Source organism: Enoplosus armatus, chromosome 3 (genome assembly GCF_043641665.1).
Source record: "Enoplosus armatus isolate fEnoArm2 chromosome 3, fEnoArm2.hap1, whole genome shotgun sequence".
NCBI classification, from domain to species: Eukaryota; Metazoa; Chordata; class Actinopteri; order Centrarchiformes; family Enoplosidae; genus Enoplosus; species Enoplosus armatus.
This window is the reverse complement of record NC_092182.1, coordinates 16,283,415-16,301,858: the sequence shown is the minus strand read 5'-3', so window position 1 is coordinate 16,301,858 and position 18,444 is coordinate 16,283,415. Positions and strand designations below refer to the sequence as shown.

The window sequence follows — 18,444 nt, the reverse complement described above, 5'->3', positions numbered from 1 at the left end:
AATGACACTGATCAGAGACATGACAGCAAGAGTCTCCATTCAATTTTAGTAATGCTTCATTTTATGGGTTCCTTCATTCTTATAATGTTCTCAGATGTTTCCTGGAAAGAACTATGTAACATGGTGCTAATTATAGTAGCTGCTTGAAAGGACGACTCCACTGAAACCCCCCACAGTATTCCCTCATTCATTTGTTAACTTTGGAAACTTTCATGTTTGATGAACTGCATGCTCACCTGTAGACAAATTTCCTGTAATTGCATGTTCAGCTCATCTGCTCTGCACTGACTAACAGACTCAAGGTTACTGTACACAATTAGTACCAAATTACGTAGTTCTTTCCAAGAAAATTAAAAAATATATTTTACAGACCTGCAAAATCAACCGTTACTAAAAGATAATTTTGTCATTTCCTAATAAATAATATATTGTGCTTATTCACAACATCTCTACTTAATGAGAACAAGTGTAGATTTGTGCAACCTGGGATTTATTTCATAATACTATAGACATACTCTTAAGACTTGAATTGACAGGAATTTCCTCAAAGGACGCAAGGATGAGGCTACTGTTTATAGACCTATAGATCTTTACAAAACTATTATCCAAAAAAGATAAGTTGCCTGAAGTCACTACATCAAGTGTCAACTGATAATCGTACTAGAAATATCTGCAGAAAAACATTTTGTGAGCTCAGTGGCATCTTCTTAGCTTATCGGATGATATCCAAATTAACATGGTTCAACTCCTAGCAATGAAAACACTAACGATGACAATGATGACCATGTAGAGTGATCAGGTGTAACAGGCTGGGATTTCCTACATTTGTTTTCTGCACAAAATGTAACATGAATGAAACCTGATCATTTTAATTAGAGTACAAACATCAGTGGGATATGAAACAACACCATGTTTTAAAGTTCTGTCGCAGGGATGTGCAACCAAATTCATACAGGGAACTTGGTTTGTTCATGACCCTGTGTGACACATGGTGGCCCATCCCTGTTCTGGCAGTTCCAGTTATTCCAGTTTATGTTAAGCCCAAAACACGACATACTTCCATTTCTTGCATATCCTGTTTTGTTACATTGGGATGTTTTTGTGTCATGGAAAATAATCTATGTATAAGTCTGAGAAAGTGCATTTTACTCCTCATCTTAACTTACACGAGAAAGACGCGATGAATAGTTATAGCATATGAATTAACGGTCATCTGTGTGATACATTCACTGTCCGTGAGGAAAATTTCTCTCTTGTTGCCGTAATAAAACAATATAAAAACATTTAAATAATCATTGCAATTATTTTTCTACCACAGTTGTAACACTGCTGTTTTGCCCTGACTCTTTCAGAAAGAAAGCAGTGATGCAATGACATGCTTTCTTGTTAAGGTACAGAAATAATACTAGAGATCATTCCTTCTTAAATAGTGTAAAACGTAGTGTTTGATTCCAGTAGTCAATGTCTGTCAAGTCCAACAAGTGTCAAAAGAGGGTTCAAAAATATCTTGGAACCAGTGTAGAAACTATTGTTGAATGAGGCAGAGCAACTATTGTAGCACTAAGAGAGTCCTATAGAAGAGATAAGAAGCCGTTATCTGTCGAGTCTTGCTGGTCGGATTTGCCACCTCGAGAGCTCTTGCTGGGGTTTGGTGTGGTCGAATACTTCGGGGGGTATCTGATGAAGAGACGGTCCTCCTCCTTTTTAATCCACCTTAGAAGCTTAGTGATAGCAGTAATGGCACAGGCCTTTGTCACCAGAGGACTGAAGCAGGTGTACAGCTCAAATTTACTTGTGACCTACAGTTGAGAGACAAAAATGGACATTTTAGGTGGGGACATCAAAGTTGATCCTAAAAGACACTGAAACAATTGGTCACTGTCCGCATCATTAAATCCGAAGCCACAGCCAGCAGCAGGATAACTTAGCTTAGCATAAAGACTGGAAACAGTGAAACAGCTAGCTTGGTTCTCTCCAAAGGTAAAGAAAATCCATCTACCAGCACCTCTGAAGCTCACTAATTAACAGGTTATATACTGTATATTTAGTCACTGTGCACAGCCAAGAAGTTTTCCAATACATAAAACCCAGTAAAACCACAACTTGTCCTTTTTACATGTAGGTTTGTACAGATTAAACCTTTACAGGGCCAGGCTAGCTGCTTCCCCTTGTTTTCAGTCTTTATGCTAAGCTAACCATCTCTCGGCTCCAGCTTTATATTTTTTCATCTAACGCTCAGCAAAAAAGCAAATAAAGGCATTTCCCAAAATGTTGAACTATTCCTTTAAAAACCCTTAAAATACATTCAGACACCCTCATACCAAAGATAATAGAATACACGCAAAGACAGTATTTAGAGGTTGTACATAGGCACAGGGAGAAACACAGCAACATACCCAGGCTAGCAGAGTTTCCCTCTCGGCGACGTGGTAGATGAGCTTGAGGGGTCGTGAGGTGCTGTGGATGCGGCCGTGCATATAACGATAAAGGTCGAGCAGTCTCATCTTCTCCTCTTCACTGCTGTACGGAGCTTCCATCTCTGGACTACATGCAGCAACATACGTAGAGTAAAAGGTTACAGACAGAATACAAAGATTTCACAGAAACAAAGATACAGCGATATAAAAAAACAGATTTTACATCATCAAAACCTTTTTGCTACAGATGAGATAAAGTTGCACAGTAAAAGGCCAAACAACACACACAGCTTCAAACGTCAAACATTGTTCTGACCAGTGCTATGTAAATAAAATCAATTATTATTTAAGTGAAGTGCTATGATTATTTGTATAATTTCTTTCATTTTCAGAGTTTCGATTGGCTGCTTCCTTATGTAATGGGACACCTAGTGCTTTCAGTTCAGCCCATTAAGAGATAAGTGAAGTGAATTGGCAGGATTTGTGGAAGACTTTGAATTTCTAACAATTTTTATTTCTCTGTGCCCTTGTAACTGGAAGCCCTATTTCAGAAACCCTGGGATTTTGAAGTACCCAATATAAAAACAGGATACTTTAATTTGTAAATACCAACCACACTAAGCTGTATTTTCTTACTTTACTTTCTTAATTTTCATACTCTTTTTTTTATGTGCACAAGCCATGGCCTTCATGTAAAATATTTATTTTTTCTCAAGACAAAAAAAATGTTATATCACAAACACAAAAAGATATACAAGACAAATGTCACCGTCTAACTTGCCTACATGCAGTTAAATTTACGTTATAATATTTTACAAAAGCATAAAATAAATGACTTTTTTGTTTATATTTTTTAAACATACGGCTTTAGGCTCATATATCCCTCCTGTAGTTGCATAGATAATGACAGATACACAAACACACATACACACACACCTGGTGAACTGAGTGAGCTGGCGGTAGTTGTCTGGCACATCAAACGGCTTGTACATGAAGTGTCTGAGGTCTGAGACGCCCACCTGGCTCACGCTGTAAGACTGGACTTTGGCAATGAGGCTCAGGGAGTTCTGAGCCACCATGGCCTCCTCTATCTTCCTCTTGCACTCAGCTACAGCGTAGAAAGCCTCCTTGTCTGTTGAGAGCAGCAGCAAACAAACAGTGCATTCTGGAGGGTCCAGGTAAGATATGTATGCATAAAAGTAACAGTCAGGATTAAAGAGGGGGAGGCAGATGGGAGTCCAGATCTCCCCAGCCTGAAAGGCAGAGGAGGCTCCGATGAGGTTGAGCAGGAGGTGGACATCAGCGGGCTCCAGCCTGCTGTCCTCGATGACTGTCTTTTCTTGGACAATGGTGAGCAGCTGGTTCTTGGCGATGAGGATGGAGAAAACCAGATTGGGAGTGATCGCTTTCTGAAGGATCTGGCTGAGAGAGTCCCTGAGAGAGGAAGCCAAGGGCAAGCAGTGCACTGCTGCTAGCAGGAAGCTGGGGTCAGAATCCACCAGGTTGAGAAGACCGTCCAGGATCTTCTCTGAGCCTGCCAGGAGTCTCCTCAGGTCGTAGTTTTTCTTGTGTTCAAAGATGCGGGAGATGCTGGCCTGGGTGAGCATGCTGATGATCTGATAGTACACGTAGAGGAGCTCTCCACGCAGCTGCCGCGCAGACTGACGACTGCAAGAGACACACACCAGCACGAGGGGCCCTTTCTGTAAGAACACCACAGTGTGCTCCTCTGATGGAAGGAAGAAAACACATTGGTAGATATTAAAGACAATGCTGGAGGTAACGGTGAATGTCTACTCACAGTGATCGACAGCTCTGTGCTCACATGTTGTGGACATGGAAATAAGTGTAAATGTAACAGGCACTTCCAGAATAAAATATTGTACTTCAAATAACTTCAAAGTGAATGTAAAAAAAAATACTGTAAATGCATGAACCTCTCCTCGCTCACTGTATTTCAGGCACAGCTCTCTATGGTCCAGCCCTCTTTGTCAATTGGTAATAATTAACTTGCCCTCTATAGCAAGCCGGAGCTACTGCGGTCACATTTACTGGCCACTCTGACCCACAATCCTCTCTGAAATGTCTACACTTGCTCTCACTTATGTACATAGAAAATGACATTTACAATAATGTTACAAAAGTTATGTGGGAAAAAACACCATTGCTCTCACCTGAATAGACTGAGCGGATTATGTTATCTCCACTTTGAACAAAGGAAACCAACGCCATCATGACTCCCATTGTAGATGAAAGAGCCTCCTCACTGCCGTATCGGGAATAGATGGGTTTGCCTGCTTCACTTAGCACAAAAACATGTTTCCTGTGCTGCCGCCAGCTCTCAGCCGTCACATCCTCATCGCGGTGAGACATAAACGCAGGAGATTCCTGGGTGCCTGCCTCCAACAGGGGAGATGACCTTCCCTTCACACCTATGCCTTGCTCTTCCAGCTTGGCCTTGGCCAGCATTGTAACAACAAACTCCCCAGAGTCGCTCTTATCATTGTCAATGGCAGCATCCTCCTCAGTTTCTCTGTCAGACGGCTGGGTGGACACATTGTTCTGAGGCTCAGCGCTTTCAGTCTCCTCAGTCTCTAGCTTTGTCACCTGGTTAGAATTGGGCTCTGCATCCAGACTCTGCTCCTCTGCTGTAACATCTGATGGGAGTGAATCTGCAGGCTCCTCTTTGTTAACAGTGGTACTCTCATTTCTCTCCACCGAATCAGGAAACATGTGATTCCCCAATAGGGAGAGAGATGTCGCCAAGGTGTCAGCTAGGATGAAGACAAAATTTAATTATGAAAACGATAAAATTGAAGACAGGTGAGCTAAAATTTAGAATAGCTTTAATGAAAGATTAAATAATTTACCGAGTGGATTGCTCTCAGAGGGTGGATCACAAATCTTCACTCTCTGTGCCTGTCCTTCTTGATGATTGTCTCTCTCCATGATACCATCCCAGTCACTGGAGACACACACAAAAAACTGCATAACTAACGTATTTGAATGGTTGTAGCTGAACCTTGAGACAGCATGCTTCTCAATCTCTAATGAATAGGAGCACTCATACTGGACCAGTGGTCAGATCACATGATAACAGAGGATAACTGGTTACAGAGGTGAATTACAACTCCAAGATACCGAACAGACTCTGGAATTTAAGACTGATTACAACTTCCAGCAGCCTGGCTAATGCTACACTACAGATAAACGGCAGTCGGCTTGACGGACATACGAAAGTAATTGTTACTTGACCGCCAAAGCAAGCTAACGTTTGTTTAATAATAGCTTAAGTTACTTACAAAGCGAATGCTAGCTTGTCTGCTAACATGCTCGCAGTCAGAAAAGATTACTATTCAATTTTTATAAATGTTTGACTGATTTCCGACGTAACACAGTGAATGTTGACTGTAATTAGTTACATGGCTAACATTGCCTGCTAGCAAGCGACACACACAGATCAATTTCATGGCCTTGGCTTAACAGTGAGCATGCAAGCAATCGTGGTCAACTAAAATTAGACACATAATGACATAGAATAAAACTTACAATTTTGTACCGTCTAAACGTTGGGTTGAATATCTAATTCGCTACATCAACTTTCATCAGCAGCCAGGTCGCAAACAAGCTGTCAAGAATGAGAAGCAGAAAACAAATTTTCCTCTATCCACGGCAGACATCCGGAATCTCTGATGACAAGCTAAACTGACCAATCAGGCTGCTCGGTGGCGACGGCTAGTCCCGCCCCTCACGGTACGTTCCAGACAGCCATAGATATGCGCACAGCGTGAGACAGTAACGTAAATTGTAGCTGGGTAAGCTAAATACACAAAGTGTGTTGGGGTGTTTTTCAAATGTATTGAACCTACACTGTCACTGGTAAACATGTGTAAATTGTATCGCTTTCTATAATAAAATTATACAACAGGGATGGCCACTTCCCTTTCAGCTATGACATTTGGTAACGTAGCTAAAACCCAAATAGCCACATCTGTACCCTCAGCGGTCCTTACGTTACTCCGGGCGCTCTTATAGCGTTCACAATAATGCTCTTCGGGGGGGAAAAACAAATTATTTTTTACCTGTTATCCAGAAGCGGGTTGGAGCTTGAGCGGTATTTTTGTAATTTGTTAAAGGTCTACAGTATGTCCGAGACGATAATTGAAAGGGGCTACACTAACGTTTAAATCCAATATTTCCAGACTGCACCGGCTACTGTCGCTTCCTGCTATGGCTAGCGTGGAAATGCTGAATTTAAAAGTTAGCTTCGCCCCGGTAGAGCATTCTATGATTCCTAACAGACTGTGGACACTTGGTGGGTCACGAAAACACAGTTGAAGATGGAACACGCTGCTGGAACAGTTAAAAAGTAACGTTTAAATGTTTCCTCCATGGTTTGCGTAGTGAGCGCTACGGGAGTGTTGAGCCCACAAACGGGGCTACGAGCTAGCCAAGTTACTATTCTGTGCTAATAGTAGCTTTCGTTTTCAGTTGCAGGACGTAGTAAATAGTGGGATGTATTGTAGACACATAAATGCTTTAGTACAGCAATAATTAAATGAGTAGTTTAGCTAATGAGGAAATATAACGCTATTTCTTTGAAGGATGTTTATCGTTGCGAGCTAGTGGGGGCTGCGCTACGTAACCTACGTCATCTTCGATTCTTCAACCCTCACCACTGATACAAACATCGTAACGATAGAGATGGCGACCAGGATGTCATACGTTACCTAGCCAGGGCGATGTTTTTAAAATTATCCATCGGATAAAGAGTTCAGCTTATTGATTTCATTGTAGCTGAATAACCGGACGCTATGGAGGAACCGTGGGATTTTGAATTTTTGTCCCGCATCGCTGACAGCTGCCTGTCGTTCCTCTCCGAATTTGTTGAGGATTGGCTCGCCAACGATATGAGAGTCTCCATATTCAAAATCTTACTCAGCTGGTTAATTTTTAGTCTTATCGCAATTCACTTTGCGTGGAAAGTCTACGGGAATACAGTGAACGATATGTATTATCGACAGGGTGAGTTTTATTCGGCCTTATCCGTATTACTTGCTAAACGAGTGCTAGCCACGTTGATTTCATTTCTGTCTGTTTGTGTTGATGTTAAGGGACTGGACAGAACGGAGGCACGCCTGAAACAGCACCTCCCCTGAGTGGATGGTAGGTGTCCGAGCATCCATGTCGCTACAAACCGGTAGATTACCTTCCACACACTGTCTGGTGCCCGATAGCTTCTGTTCGGATGTGTCACCATTAGTGCATTAGGGTCTTGGTCCAGGGTTTTTTCTATACTGCCTGCCTTCTGATTGATTGGGCATCAAGAGAGACAAAAGTTGAATGGGCACAGTGTAAACATGTTCTCTCAACTGAAGCTGCAACATATATTGCCAATAAATCACTGATGCTTGCGGGGTAAAACGTGTATAATAGCGTTGTATTGTAATGTAACTGAATTGTGGTGTCAGTAATAACAATCTGTTGTTCTTGCAGGGAAAGCAGAGCAGGAGATACCCCAAAGACTCATCGAGATTAACAGGACAATGGTGTTTGACTTTGGACTTTATCCAAGAGAAAGCTGGGCAGTTTACATCGCCCAGAGACAATAAAGCATTTCAAGATGTTCAAGATGTATGCACAGCCCAGAGAAACATCTGTTGTCATTTTTCACGCATACCAACAGTGACACACTGATATCCACTAAATCAACTATATCGTGCTGTGAGATATTTATTTTGGCCTGTCAATATTTGTCATTGAGCAGAACCTGAATTGATCTGTTTGGCTTTATAGTCAACTTTTTTTAAGAGGCTTCAGTACAAATGTGAAAAATATTTATTGGTATGTGTGTAAATTAAGGATGCTTTAAGAACAATGTTTTGATAGCAGACATGACATTTTACATTCTGACCATGAGCAAGAATGAATAATTGGACATTACTTGAATGATGTATGGAAAGAAAAAAATGGCATTTTTCAAGACAGGGCACACAGGATCATGTGGATGGATTTTTTTAAATGGTAATCCTGAATTGCATCAACAGGAGTAAGTGAATGATGTGCCTAGTTATGATTAGGAAGATTCTTTGCGGTGGATGGGTTTTTTTTTTATTTCTGTCACTTCTATTTCGTAAATAATGCACATGGTCTGTTGGAATACAGATCCATGAAAAGCAGTTCATGTCTTACATCTTCCATGACATTTTAGCAACCATTGTTTCTCATAACAGCAGCAGGAGCATCGTGTGCACTTAATGGGAGATACAGAGTGCCTGTCTGACGTATTCACCCTCCTTTGACTTTTTCATGTTTCAGTCATTTTTTTCAACATTTAATCACAGCAAACTCCTGCGTCAAAGTAAAACAAATCTCTATAAGTGATCAAAATTAGGTACATGGTAGAATGAAAATCACCTGTGTGTTATCAAAGTGTGACAGTGCATTTTACAGTATGTCTCTGAAAGGACCAACAGCTGGTTAGTCAAAAGTGCTTCAGCAGTTTTGAAAAGAAAAATGGGTAAAAACAGTACAGTGTTCTGATATGTAATGCTAAAACCAATCTATCCATATTGCGAGGCTGTAATTGCTGTGTCTTAAGGGCGAAGTATTTGTGCTCAGTACATCCACTGTGATTTAATATAAAATTTAAAAAACATGAAAAAGTCAAAGGTGGGTTGAATACTTTCTATGTGCATTGTATGAGCCACACAGTCAGCTACTATAACAAGTATTTTACAAGTTAAAATACTGTTATAAAGGTAAAGACAAGTTTGAGTACAAGACAGTGTACTCCAGTGTGTATTTACAGAAATGTTTAATGATGTACATAGTCTCTCAAATGAACTAATGACAAAATCATCAGCATATTTTAGGTACCTTTAAGTACATGAAGAGACCAGAAGAAAAGCTGGTCAATAATACGACTGTGCATATTTTGTGCAGATAGCTTGATTGATATTAAATTTATTGTGTTTGAAAATACTGATGTCATTGACGCCTCTAATTGCTCGAGCTGGTTTGTAAAAAAAAGAAAAACAGCAATTCCCCTATTTAAAATCTTTATGTTCCCTGTGTTTCACAGATAAGGCCCAAAAATGTCTGTAGAGTTGAAAAAAAAGGTACTACAATATCACATCCAATAGACATATAGAGTACTTTATTTGTCCAGATCCACTGGACTTAGATCATTTTATTTTGTGTGCTTTGGAATTATCTTATGTTAATGGGAATCGGTGGGATAAGTAGCATATGCACGTCCATCACATTGGTGCAGGTTAGGCCAGGTACAAGTAAGCGCTGCCCAGCAGAAAGACGTGTAAAAAAAGTGTAAGAATCATTGTTGGTAAGGAAGTTGTCTATGTCCAGCCCCTGTGCTTGTGCCTCTTCATACAACCCCGCATCAGTGATGGCCCCTGCTGCCTCAGTGGGTCCATCCTGACCATCAGTTCCACCACTCAGGAAGACAGGACCATTAGGCGGCAGCTCCAGGCCTCTCAGCTCCAGTCCCACTCGCAGAGCCAGCTCCTGGTTTCGACCACCACGACCCTTGCCTGTCAGCTCCACAGTGGGCTCACCTCCAGCTAACAGACACGTGGCGCCCCATCCTTCTGTACGCCCTTCACCCAAAACCTGCATGGTACGGCAGAGGTCCCAGCTCTCCACTCCTACTTCAGGCCCCAGCCTCAGCACCTCGGCGGCAATCTCTGGTGGTGGTTCCTCTCGAGAACAGGCAAAGCGGGCCAGGAGACTGTAAAGTCTGGAGACAGACCTTACATCGCCACACACTCCTGGTGCCAGCACAATAGGGCGGAAGCCTAGCTCTCGAGCCCGGCGACCAGCACACTTGAGGGCAACGCTGTTGGAGCCAATCACAGCGTTGAGAACGTGTCCTGATGTATTAGATTCATCCTTCTTCTCTCTCCACCGGGGACTTGGTCTCCTAAGGACATCCTTTACTGAGGCTGGTAGAGAGTTCAACAGCTTGTAATGTTCAAGGACTGACAAAACTTCTTCAGGCCACACCTCAGTCCGCACTGTGGGGCCGCTGGCTATCAAGTCCAGAGGGTCCCCAATTACATCGGACAAAATCAGTGCAATCACCTGTGAAGAAGTGATTAGAGGAGAGATATTCAAAGTGCAATGCTGGAATGAGTCACAACCAAAAGCTGGTTAAAGAAAAGTATGTTACCTGGGCAGGGTGAGCACAATGTGCAAGCCCTCCCCCCTTTAGGAACGACAGGGCGCGTCGCACAGTGTTCAGCTCTTGGATGGTGGAACCAGCAGCTGCAAGTTTGCGGGTAACACCCAGTTTCTCTTGCAACGAGATCGGTGGGATGGGCGCAGGTAATAGCGCGGAGCCTCCACCTAGTCACAATTTCACCACCTTATATTCAAGCTGCACATTTTATTTTGTAAAGAAAATGCAACAAGAGAAGATATATTTTTACCTGAAATCAGTACAAGTAGCAGGTCTTTCTCCGTCAGTTCACTGGCTAACTGCTTGATCCCTTCAGCTGCCTTCTGGGCATCAGCGTCAGGCAAGTTGTGTTTAGCTCCCTCCATTACTTCAATGCAACTGTTTTCTTTTAACAGCAGATGGCTGTGGTGGAAGTGAGACATTTTATTATGCTGCTTAATCTTATATTTTGTGTAATACTTTTAAGTTGCTTACATCCTAAGGCTTTTACTTACTCTTTCCCATGCTGCTGTAATGTCTGCTGAATCCCATGTGGCACACTTATTATTCCTTTCACCAAGTGATCCCCCATAATCCTCTCTGCCTCAGCAGCCATACCCAGTACAGCTTTTCCAAAGCCCACCAAGTATAGGTTGTGTTTGAGTGTGAATTTTTGACCATCGATAATGACTGAGTCCTTTTTGCGCTCTATACTCTGCCGGACCACAGTGTCTGGCTGCACAGATTCCACTGCAGCTGCAAACACCCCGCGTGCCCTTGAGTCCATTGACATTTTGCACAACGTAGGTTTTCTCCTGCCCACGAGGGCCAGAAAAGGCTGAGGCCGGATCAAGGACAGAACACGTGCCATGGACAGTTCAGTGGGTCTGAGCAGAAATTGCCTGAGGGATTAAAAATGAATCGTCATAAAGACAGTTGCCACAAAGACATGTTATTTTAAAAAGACCACACATATAGAATATGACAATATACAGAGAGGAAAAGGTCAGATATTCACAAGAACGTTGTCGGTTGAAGGTCAATTTTACCTCTCAAGTAAATGTAGATTGTATATGAAGAAGGTTGTATATTAAGTCATTCATTATTGTACACACTAACCTTCTCCAAAAGAAGTACAATTTCTACAATTCTAACTGGCAGCATGGACTCTAAATTTAATGTTATGGCATTTATGGTGTTGGTGTCAGAGGTCAATACTGGATTGCATGGAGTAGTGAGTATTGTTGAAAAGTAAAATTATATCAAGGTGACACACTCGCACAACTTCACCTACAAGAATGGTACATTCAAAAGGGAAGCAGTCTGAAGATTAAAATGCCAGTGACAATTGCAGTGAAGCAATAAATCTAACAGCACACAGGTCAAATCCAAGGAAAAAACAATTGGCTGTGGCCACAAGAAATCTATACTTAAATGTTAATAACATACTTCAAATTATATTAGTTGTACAGTCCTTTCACTGATTGGTAGCTCTGTTAAAATATTACCTGTGTTTAAAACTGAAGACGACAGGATGTGGTGCTTTTGTACACCTATTTTACTCACATAAATGAATAATTTGTTCATGTGTTGCCTGTTAGCTAACTTTTAAAGGCTGAAAAGAAAGAGTATATTAACCCAAACCTTTCACAGATAATAGCTGTTTTCCCAAGTCAGTTGCACATTTCCCTGTAAAACTGCTTGCTGAAGACTCATGAGGCTTCCTACCTGTGAAGGTTGTAAATGGGATATAAAGCCTGTGGATTCCTGTGGAAGCCTGTTTTGTGCACTCCAGCTCAGCAGTCAGGCAGTGTGGCAAAAATCTGACCAGAGACTGATTGGAGTTGTGTACCCTGTGTGTAATGATTGACTTGAATGGACCACAGGACACATCAAACCACTGACCACCCAGCTGTGCATTTGTCTATGAGTCTGTAGTTGTTTAATTGCCCCCCCCTCCCACCGGGAAAGGGTGAACACAAAAAAGAGATACCAGAAATTGGTACAGTATCTGACAGACTTTGGAGCCATTCATGCTGCGGCATAGTTCAAAGTGTACACAACCTAAAGCTAGCACACTGGTCGCAAGACTGATTTTCTCTGAGTTGTGAAGACACCTGCATTCATGCTCAGTTTAAAAACCAAACATGTCAATGAGGCATGTAAGCCTTCTGGGTGCGTTGTTCTCTAACTTGTAGAAAAGGCAGGCAGTCAAGCGAATTATATTTGATGTAAAATGTTGGTACTGAGGATTCATTCATCAACCAATGGGACTTTTGGTACCATCAAAAACTCTGACATAGACATTCAGATACATACAGTGTTGGAAAGCTGTCTTTTTGGCAATGTTGCAAATCAATGAGCACAACTGCTTTATAACAATATTGAATTTTTATATGACTTTTGCACCAATTCTAAGTAATTTTATTTGTCTAGTATTAGATGAGCCAAAAACAGACACCCCTATCTGGTTATTCTATCTATTAACCACTTCTGAATTAATTTTCCAGAAAATGTATTAATCCTGATACATATTTATATAGTGATATAAAATGGCATCTACCGTGACAGAGGAGTTTATCCATATTCCTCACCCTTACAGCACACAATTGCTAAAATCTAAAATAAATATATTTGAAACATTTGTTTTCTATTTATGGATAAATGAAACCAATAAAACGATAACATTATTTTTCATTACATACCTTTTAAGTATATGCCTCACAAAACATCAGACAATTTCTCTTGAAGATCATTTCGGACACTAACCCAGACCTTTCACGTTAACAGTGTGTCAAGTTTGAACATACCACTTGTTGTATGAGCTTAATATTTAGGGGATATATCAACATTTATTTTCTGCTGCGTACGTATCTCTTGTGCTTCACGTGTCTAGGTGAGGTGGTGTTACAGGTCAAAATAGTGGCTTAAGTTTAATCGAACGTTCCCCCCGAACTGATGTGGATTCTATTTTTAAACCGACTCGAGCCTGAATCGTGGTGACGTTTCATGAGCATGAATTTGTACGTTACCATGGTCACCGTTGATCTTTAACCCTATCAACAACTAACCTAACAAATGTTCGCGTTCTTGACATTTAACGAAAAAACACGGGCTACTGACATAACAGTTGAAAGTTGGTTCATACCTCAGACCTTCCCTTCTGTGAAGACAAAACCCCTGCTGTTATTTTGTCCTTCACTTGTCCTGCGTCCATTTTGCTGCTTGGAGCAAAACCTAGAAGGTAGCAGAAAAAAAGAGCAGGCTGACAAACAAGCTGCTAAATATGACCGAAAGTGCTGGACCAGAGGGGCAGCGGCTAACACTGTTGCACACATACAAATAAAATTTAAAAAAGACTCAATAGGAAAGACACAAAATATTATTGTATCCTCATCTTTCCTCTGCAGGTTTTTGTACTGTTTATTCATGTTGTTTCTGTTGCGTTTATACAGAATTATGACCAACGTGCAACTATCGCGATAACTATCACACCGTGTGGTTTCGGACCAATGCGCGTGTCAGATGATGAATATGCGCGTCACCGACGAAGGCGGTGCTTTTCCCTCCCTCCTCACTATCGTGGAACAGAAGTATCACAGGCGGGATTTCGTCGCTGTTTTTGAAGTATACTTATTAAAAAGAGAACTGTTAGCACCATTGCAGTTCATATATATATATACGAATTACCATAAGTGACATCTGAACGCCGATTTAAAGTAAAACGAGGGCCTGCTTCCCCCTCAGACACAGACAGAGGCCATCATGAAGCTGACGGACAATGTGCTGCGGAGCTTTAGAGTTGCTAAGGTGTTTCGAGAAAATACAGACAAAATTAATTGCTTCGATTTCAGTTCAAACGGAGAAACAATTATTTCTAGCAGCGACGACGATTCCTTAGTCTTGTACGACTGCCAAGAGGGAAAGTAAGAGCGGTTTTTGTCCATTTTCTCTTATTGTTTTTGACGTTAGCTACTGCTATGCTAGCTAGCGAGGCCTGCTGCACTGCGATAATACTCTGCAGCGATTGTATGAGATGTAAGATTTCTGAATGTGCATGCAATTTGAAAACACCTGAAACATTAATTCAGTCAGCTTCTTGTGTCTTAAGTTATGTGCTTGTATCATATTGATAGAAGTAGACCATAAACTGTTAAAATCACTCAAGAGAGTTGTACAATTAAATAGGCAAGTGATAGTTACGTATGTTTGAGTTGATTAGAAACCTTAACGTTATGTTGGTGGAACAGATCTGCTACTCACTTGTTAATAATGAAATTATCTATCAATCTTTTGATTAAAAGGCTACAATTCATCAATCAAATTGTAGAAACGATTAGTTGATCCACAGAAAATGAATCACCACTCATTTTGATATTTTGGTAATTGATTAACGTTGATCATCTAACTCAGAACATTTTAGGGTTTTGCATTGTTAGATGGACAAAACAAGCAATTTCAAATTGTGAAAGTATTTTTCACTGTTTTCTGACATTTTGTAGAACAAACAATGGACCGATGAGTAAGAAAAAGTAACCAATAATGGACACAGTCGCTAGCCCCACAGTAATCTATCAGTATTTATCTGATTGTCAGAGCTCCAAGCAGTGTCTTAAAATTGCTGACCAGCAGCCAAAAAATCTCTCAGTATTCAAGATTTAATAGAAGGAAAAAGGAAGTATCTCTGCAATGACGCTGTAACTTGGATGTGTTTGATATTTTTGTGAAAATGACAAGTAATGATAATGATGATAAAAAGACAACAAGATTATTTGTAAGCACAGATTAATGTCTTTTAGTGATTCAATGCTTATTCTCTCTTATTTTTCCCCCCTCTCATGTAATCTGATTTATGGCAGACCCAAGAGGACTCTCTACAGTAAAAAGTATGGAGTGGATCTGATAAGGTACACACATGCTGCAAACACTGTGGTCTACAGTTCCAACAAAATCGATGGTATGTTGATGCACAAATACTTGTTGTTAGTTTTTGTTTGGTAACGTAGCATGAATAAGTTTCAGCTTGTGCTCAAGGTGATAACGTAAATCACATTGACGAATTCATCAAAGAGTCAAATATTTTTGACTCAATGCATGTAATGACAATGAGATGTGTGGTCATTAATGATGGGAAATTAATAATGGAAATATAGGTGTTTGTTGTGCTTTTAACTCAGCTAGAGCAGCCATATACACTCAGAATCAATTCCATCAGCAATATATGTTTTACTGGTTGGGCTGCTGAGACGTTGGCCAGTGGTTGATGCTTACATGATGCCACAAGCTTGGGGACCACTGATGGATCGCGGGGGACACGCTACTCACTTTGGTCTGAGGTAGTTGTTTGTACAGTTTGAGGGTCTGTGATTCTGCCCCATACAGGAGCTAACTGTACAAATGACTGCCTTGCCCACGGTTGAGTCCACTCGTCAGACCTGCCTGTACTCAACGTCATGTCTGGATGCCAGCTTGTTTCTTGCTGTTGCTGGTCATGTTTGACGTATGACTTGGTAATTTTGTTATTGTGTTGTTATTCTTGAAGACACCATCCGGTACCTGTCACTTCATGACAACAAATACATCCGCTACTTTCCTGGGCATAACAAAAGGTGAGGACCTGATTTATGCTGTTCTGTCTGCACCTTGATTTGATGTTGAGTTGGAAGTCCCTGTGTTCTCATTTCTATGTTGTTGTTTTTTTGTTTCATTTTTGGTGACCAGAGTGACATCCCTCTCCATGTCTCCTGTGGACGACACATTTATATCTGGCTCATTAGATAAAACAATCAGATTATGGGATTTGCGGTCACCTAACTGTCAGGTGAGTACCTTTTTTGTTGTAATTTGGTGAGCATCCATTGGTGTTGCACTAATATGTAATTTGTAATATAAAATTGGGAAACAAGGATAAAACTGATTCTGACCTCTTGTCATCTATCAATTTTAGGGTCTGATGCATCTACAGGGGAAGCCAGTGTGCTCCTTCGATCCAGAGGGCCTCATATTTGCTTCTGGAATAAATTCAGAGATGGTAAAACTTTATGATCTGCGGTCGTTTGACAAGGTAAGAAGTGATTTTGTGTGTGTGTGTGTGTGTGTGTGAGAGAGAGAGAGAGACAGAGAGACCATTCATGATGTCTAATAATTGTAAATAGCTTTAATGTAATTGTAGCCAAATATTCATGAATCCTCTTGTCAACAGGGTCCCTTTGCAACCTTCAAGCTTCAGTATGACCGGACATGCGAGTGGACAGGACTCAAGTTTAGCAATGACGGAAAACTCATTCTTCTTTCTACTAATGGCGGAGCCCTTCGCATCTTAGATGCTTTTAAGGGTGTTGTGCTACATTCCTTTGGGGTACGAGACAACTCATCACCCCTTCCCAACAAACCGTTTACTGTTGCAATACTGATGTGCACAGAATCATTGCTCATCATGGATGCTGTTGTTAATTTACCCACAGGGCTACAACAACAGCAAAGGTGTAACACTGGAGGCATCGTTCACTCCGGATTCTCAGTTTGTTATGATTGGTAAGTTAAGGTCGCTCTTTCTCTCTTCTTGTTGCCTCAATGTTGGAAATAGATTCAGACATTATTTCATATAAGGGACAACAAAAAGCCCCAATTCAATTGATTTTTAATTATACTAAAGGCACACATAGACAAGCAAATGGTAGTAGTATAAAAATCTAAACCGTAGTGATGCTGCATAGAAAACACTTTGCATATTAAAACTAAACTATGCTGTGGTCGGTGGTATAACAGAAGGCCAATCAATCTTTGAAATATCCCACAAATACCATTCTTCTGAGAAATAAAGGCATTTTTTAAAAAAAAAAAGAAGAAAATAATGCAGGCCTTCATATAACAGTGCTGGATATGTTTTCATCAAATGTTTGTTTTTGTTTGTACGTATATTTCAGGCTCAGAGGACGGAAAGATCCACGTGTGGAATGCAGAGAGCGGCATGAAGGTGGCTTTATTAGATGGGAAGCACACGGGACCGATCACCTGCCTGCAGTTCAACCCCAAGTTCATGACGTTTGCAAGTGCCTGCTCCAACATGGTGAGTGGCGGCGGCAGCAATGTGGACTGAAAAGGTTACTGGAGTAGATTCCTCAATGACTACTTTGAAGCTGCATTCGGTGGTTTAACATGTTGGTTCTAAGATGTTTTAGGGGAATTTAGTACCATTTAACATATTTATGGAATGTGATGTCACTAAACTGAGCATTTCATGGACTGCGCTGTTTTGTTGGAGTACTCGTAACACCCTTGATGCCTACAGTGACTCCAATCTAAAACTGTACACACTTGATGCAGCTGTGTGAGTGACTGTGAGCTTGTCGTGTCGTTCAGTTCGGTGTTCAATTCAAAATGGCTGTAATGTGACTCAACATTTTGAATATGTCCTCATCCTTCAGGCATTCTGGCTCCCCACCATCGATGACTGATGACGGCAAAGCAAAGGCTTCTGTTGAAGGCCGAAGTCGAAGTGACCAGCAGGGGGCAGCACAGCCAGCTCTGTGTACATTTCACAGGAAGTGTGGCCTGTTAAATTCAAATTGTAAATAAGTAGTTTGCAGAAATAGATCATTTGTCTATCCTTTTTTATATTTCTATTTAACATTAAACCATTTCTTTGCAAGATGTTGGTTTTGTCAACTTAATTATTGTGTTGTGGTGTGTGTACATGCGTATTACACACAGAGAGATCCAATGTTGCAAGAAATATTTATCCTATTGAACCACTGATTATCTTTTTTTAAATGAATGAATCCATCTAAACCTGCTGAAATTCGTTTTATATTTTTGTCCTGATTCACTTTGGTATCAATTTAGAAA

General features: G+C 40.9%; 4 protein-coding genes across 4 annotated transcripts; 2 read left to right on the top strand and 2 right to left on the bottom strand.

Annotated features, from left to right (window-relative positions):
• Positions 1–27: 27 nt before the first annotated feature.
• Positions 28–5,383, bottom strand: mon1bb (MON1 secretory trafficking family member Bb). Its single transcript, XM_070902712.1, has 5 exons — positions 5,288–5,383; positions 4,592–5,191; positions 3,354–4,146; positions 2,397–2,544; positions 28–1,799 (listed from the first exon to the last, which is right to left on the bottom strand). The coding sequence occupies exons 1-5, from the start codon at positions 5,364–5,366 to the stop codon at positions 1,572–1,574; spliced, it is 1,848 nt and encodes a 615-aa protein (XP_070758813.1). The 5' UTR covers positions 5,367–5,383; the 3' UTR covers positions 28–1,571.
• Positions 5,384–7,128: 1,745 nt separating this feature from the next.
• On the top strand, positions 7,129–9,401 carry tcta (T cell leukemia translocation altered). The gene is made up of 3 exons (XM_070902333.1): positions 7,129–7,442; positions 7,532–7,583; positions 7,914–9,401. The coding sequence occupies exons 1-3, from the start codon at positions 7,232–7,234 to the stop codon at positions 7,954–7,956; spliced, it is 306 nt and encodes a 101-aa protein (XP_070758434.1). The 5' UTR covers positions 7,129–7,231; the 3' UTR covers positions 7,957–9,401.
• glyctk (glycerate kinase) lies at positions 9,363–13,776 on the bottom strand. Its single transcript, XM_070902332.1, has 5 exons — positions 13,745–13,776; positions 11,112–11,498; positions 10,868–11,019; positions 10,609–10,784; positions 9,363–10,520 (listed from the first exon to the last, which is right to left on the bottom strand). Exons 2-5 carry the CDS (start codon positions 11,465–11,467, stop codon positions 9,630–9,632), a joined length of 1,575 nt encoding a protein of 524 aa, XP_070758433.1. The 5' UTR covers positions 11,468–11,498; positions 13,745–13,776; the 3' UTR covers positions 9,363–9,629.
• Positions 13,777–14,210: 434 nt separating this feature from the next.
• On the top strand, positions 14,211–18,247 carry wdr82 (WD repeat domain 82). Its single transcript, XM_070903486.1, has 9 exons — positions 14,211–14,522; positions 15,456–15,553; positions 16,139–16,205; positions 16,318–16,417; positions 16,544–16,660; positions 16,799–16,954; positions 17,061–17,130; positions 17,523–17,665; positions 18,024–18,247. Exons 1-9 carry the CDS (start codon positions 14,362–14,364, stop codon positions 18,051–18,053), a joined length of 942 nt encoding a protein of 313 aa, XP_070759587.1. The 5' UTR covers positions 14,211–14,361; the 3' UTR covers positions 18,054–18,247.
• Positions 18,248–18,444: the final 197 nt, after the last annotated feature.

Bases quoted from the DNA above. Each gene is read 5' to 3' on its own strand.
- mon1bb (XM_070902712.1), bottom strand. From the start codon at position 5,366: ATGGAGAGAGACAATCATCAAGAAGGACAGGCACAGAGAGTGAAGATT. The intron at 2,545-3,353 runs GTGTGTGTGTAT...TGCTGCATGTAG, and splicing joins CAGCTCACTCAGTTCACCAG to TCCAGAGATGGAAGCTCCGT. The intron at 1,800-2,396 runs GTATGTTGCTGT...TCTCAACTGTAG, and splicing joins GGGAAACTCTGCTAGCCTGG to GTCACAAGTAAATTTGAGCT.
- tcta (XM_070902333.1), top strand. From the start codon at position 7,232: ATGGAGGAACCGTGGGATTTTGAATTTTTGTCCCGCATCGCTGACAGC. The intron at 7,443-7,531 runs GTGAGTTTTATT...GTTGATGTTAAG, and splicing joins CGATATGTATTATCGACAGG to GGACTGGACAGAACGGAGGC. The intron at 7,584-7,913 runs GTAGGTGTCCGA...TTGTTCTTGCAG, and splicing joins GCACCTCCCCTGAGTGGATG to GGAAAGCAGAGCAGGAGATA.
- glyctk (XM_070902332.1), bottom strand. From the start codon at position 11,467: ATGGCACGTGTTCTGTCCTTGATCCGGCCTCAGCCTTTTCTGGCCCTC. The intron at 10,785-10,867 runs GTAAAAATATAT...AATTGTGACTAG, and splicing joins GCTACTTGTACTGATTTCAG to GTGGAGGCTCCGCGCTATTA. The intron at 10,521-10,608 runs GTAACATACTTT...ACTTCTTCACAG, and splicing joins ATTGTGCTCACCCTGCCCAG to GTGATTGCACTGATTTTGTC.
- wdr82 (XM_070903486.1), top strand. From the start codon at position 14,362: ATGAAGCTGACGGACAATGTGCTGCGGAGCTTTAGAGTTGCTAAGGTG. The intron at 16,955-17,060 runs GTACGAGACAAC...ATTTACCCACAG, and splicing joins TTGTGCTACATTCCTTTGGG to GGCTACAACAACAGCAAAGG. The intron at 17,666-18,023 runs GTGAGTGGCGGC...CTCATCCTTCAG, and splicing joins CAAGTGCCTGCTCCAACATG to GCATTCTGGCTCCCCACCAT.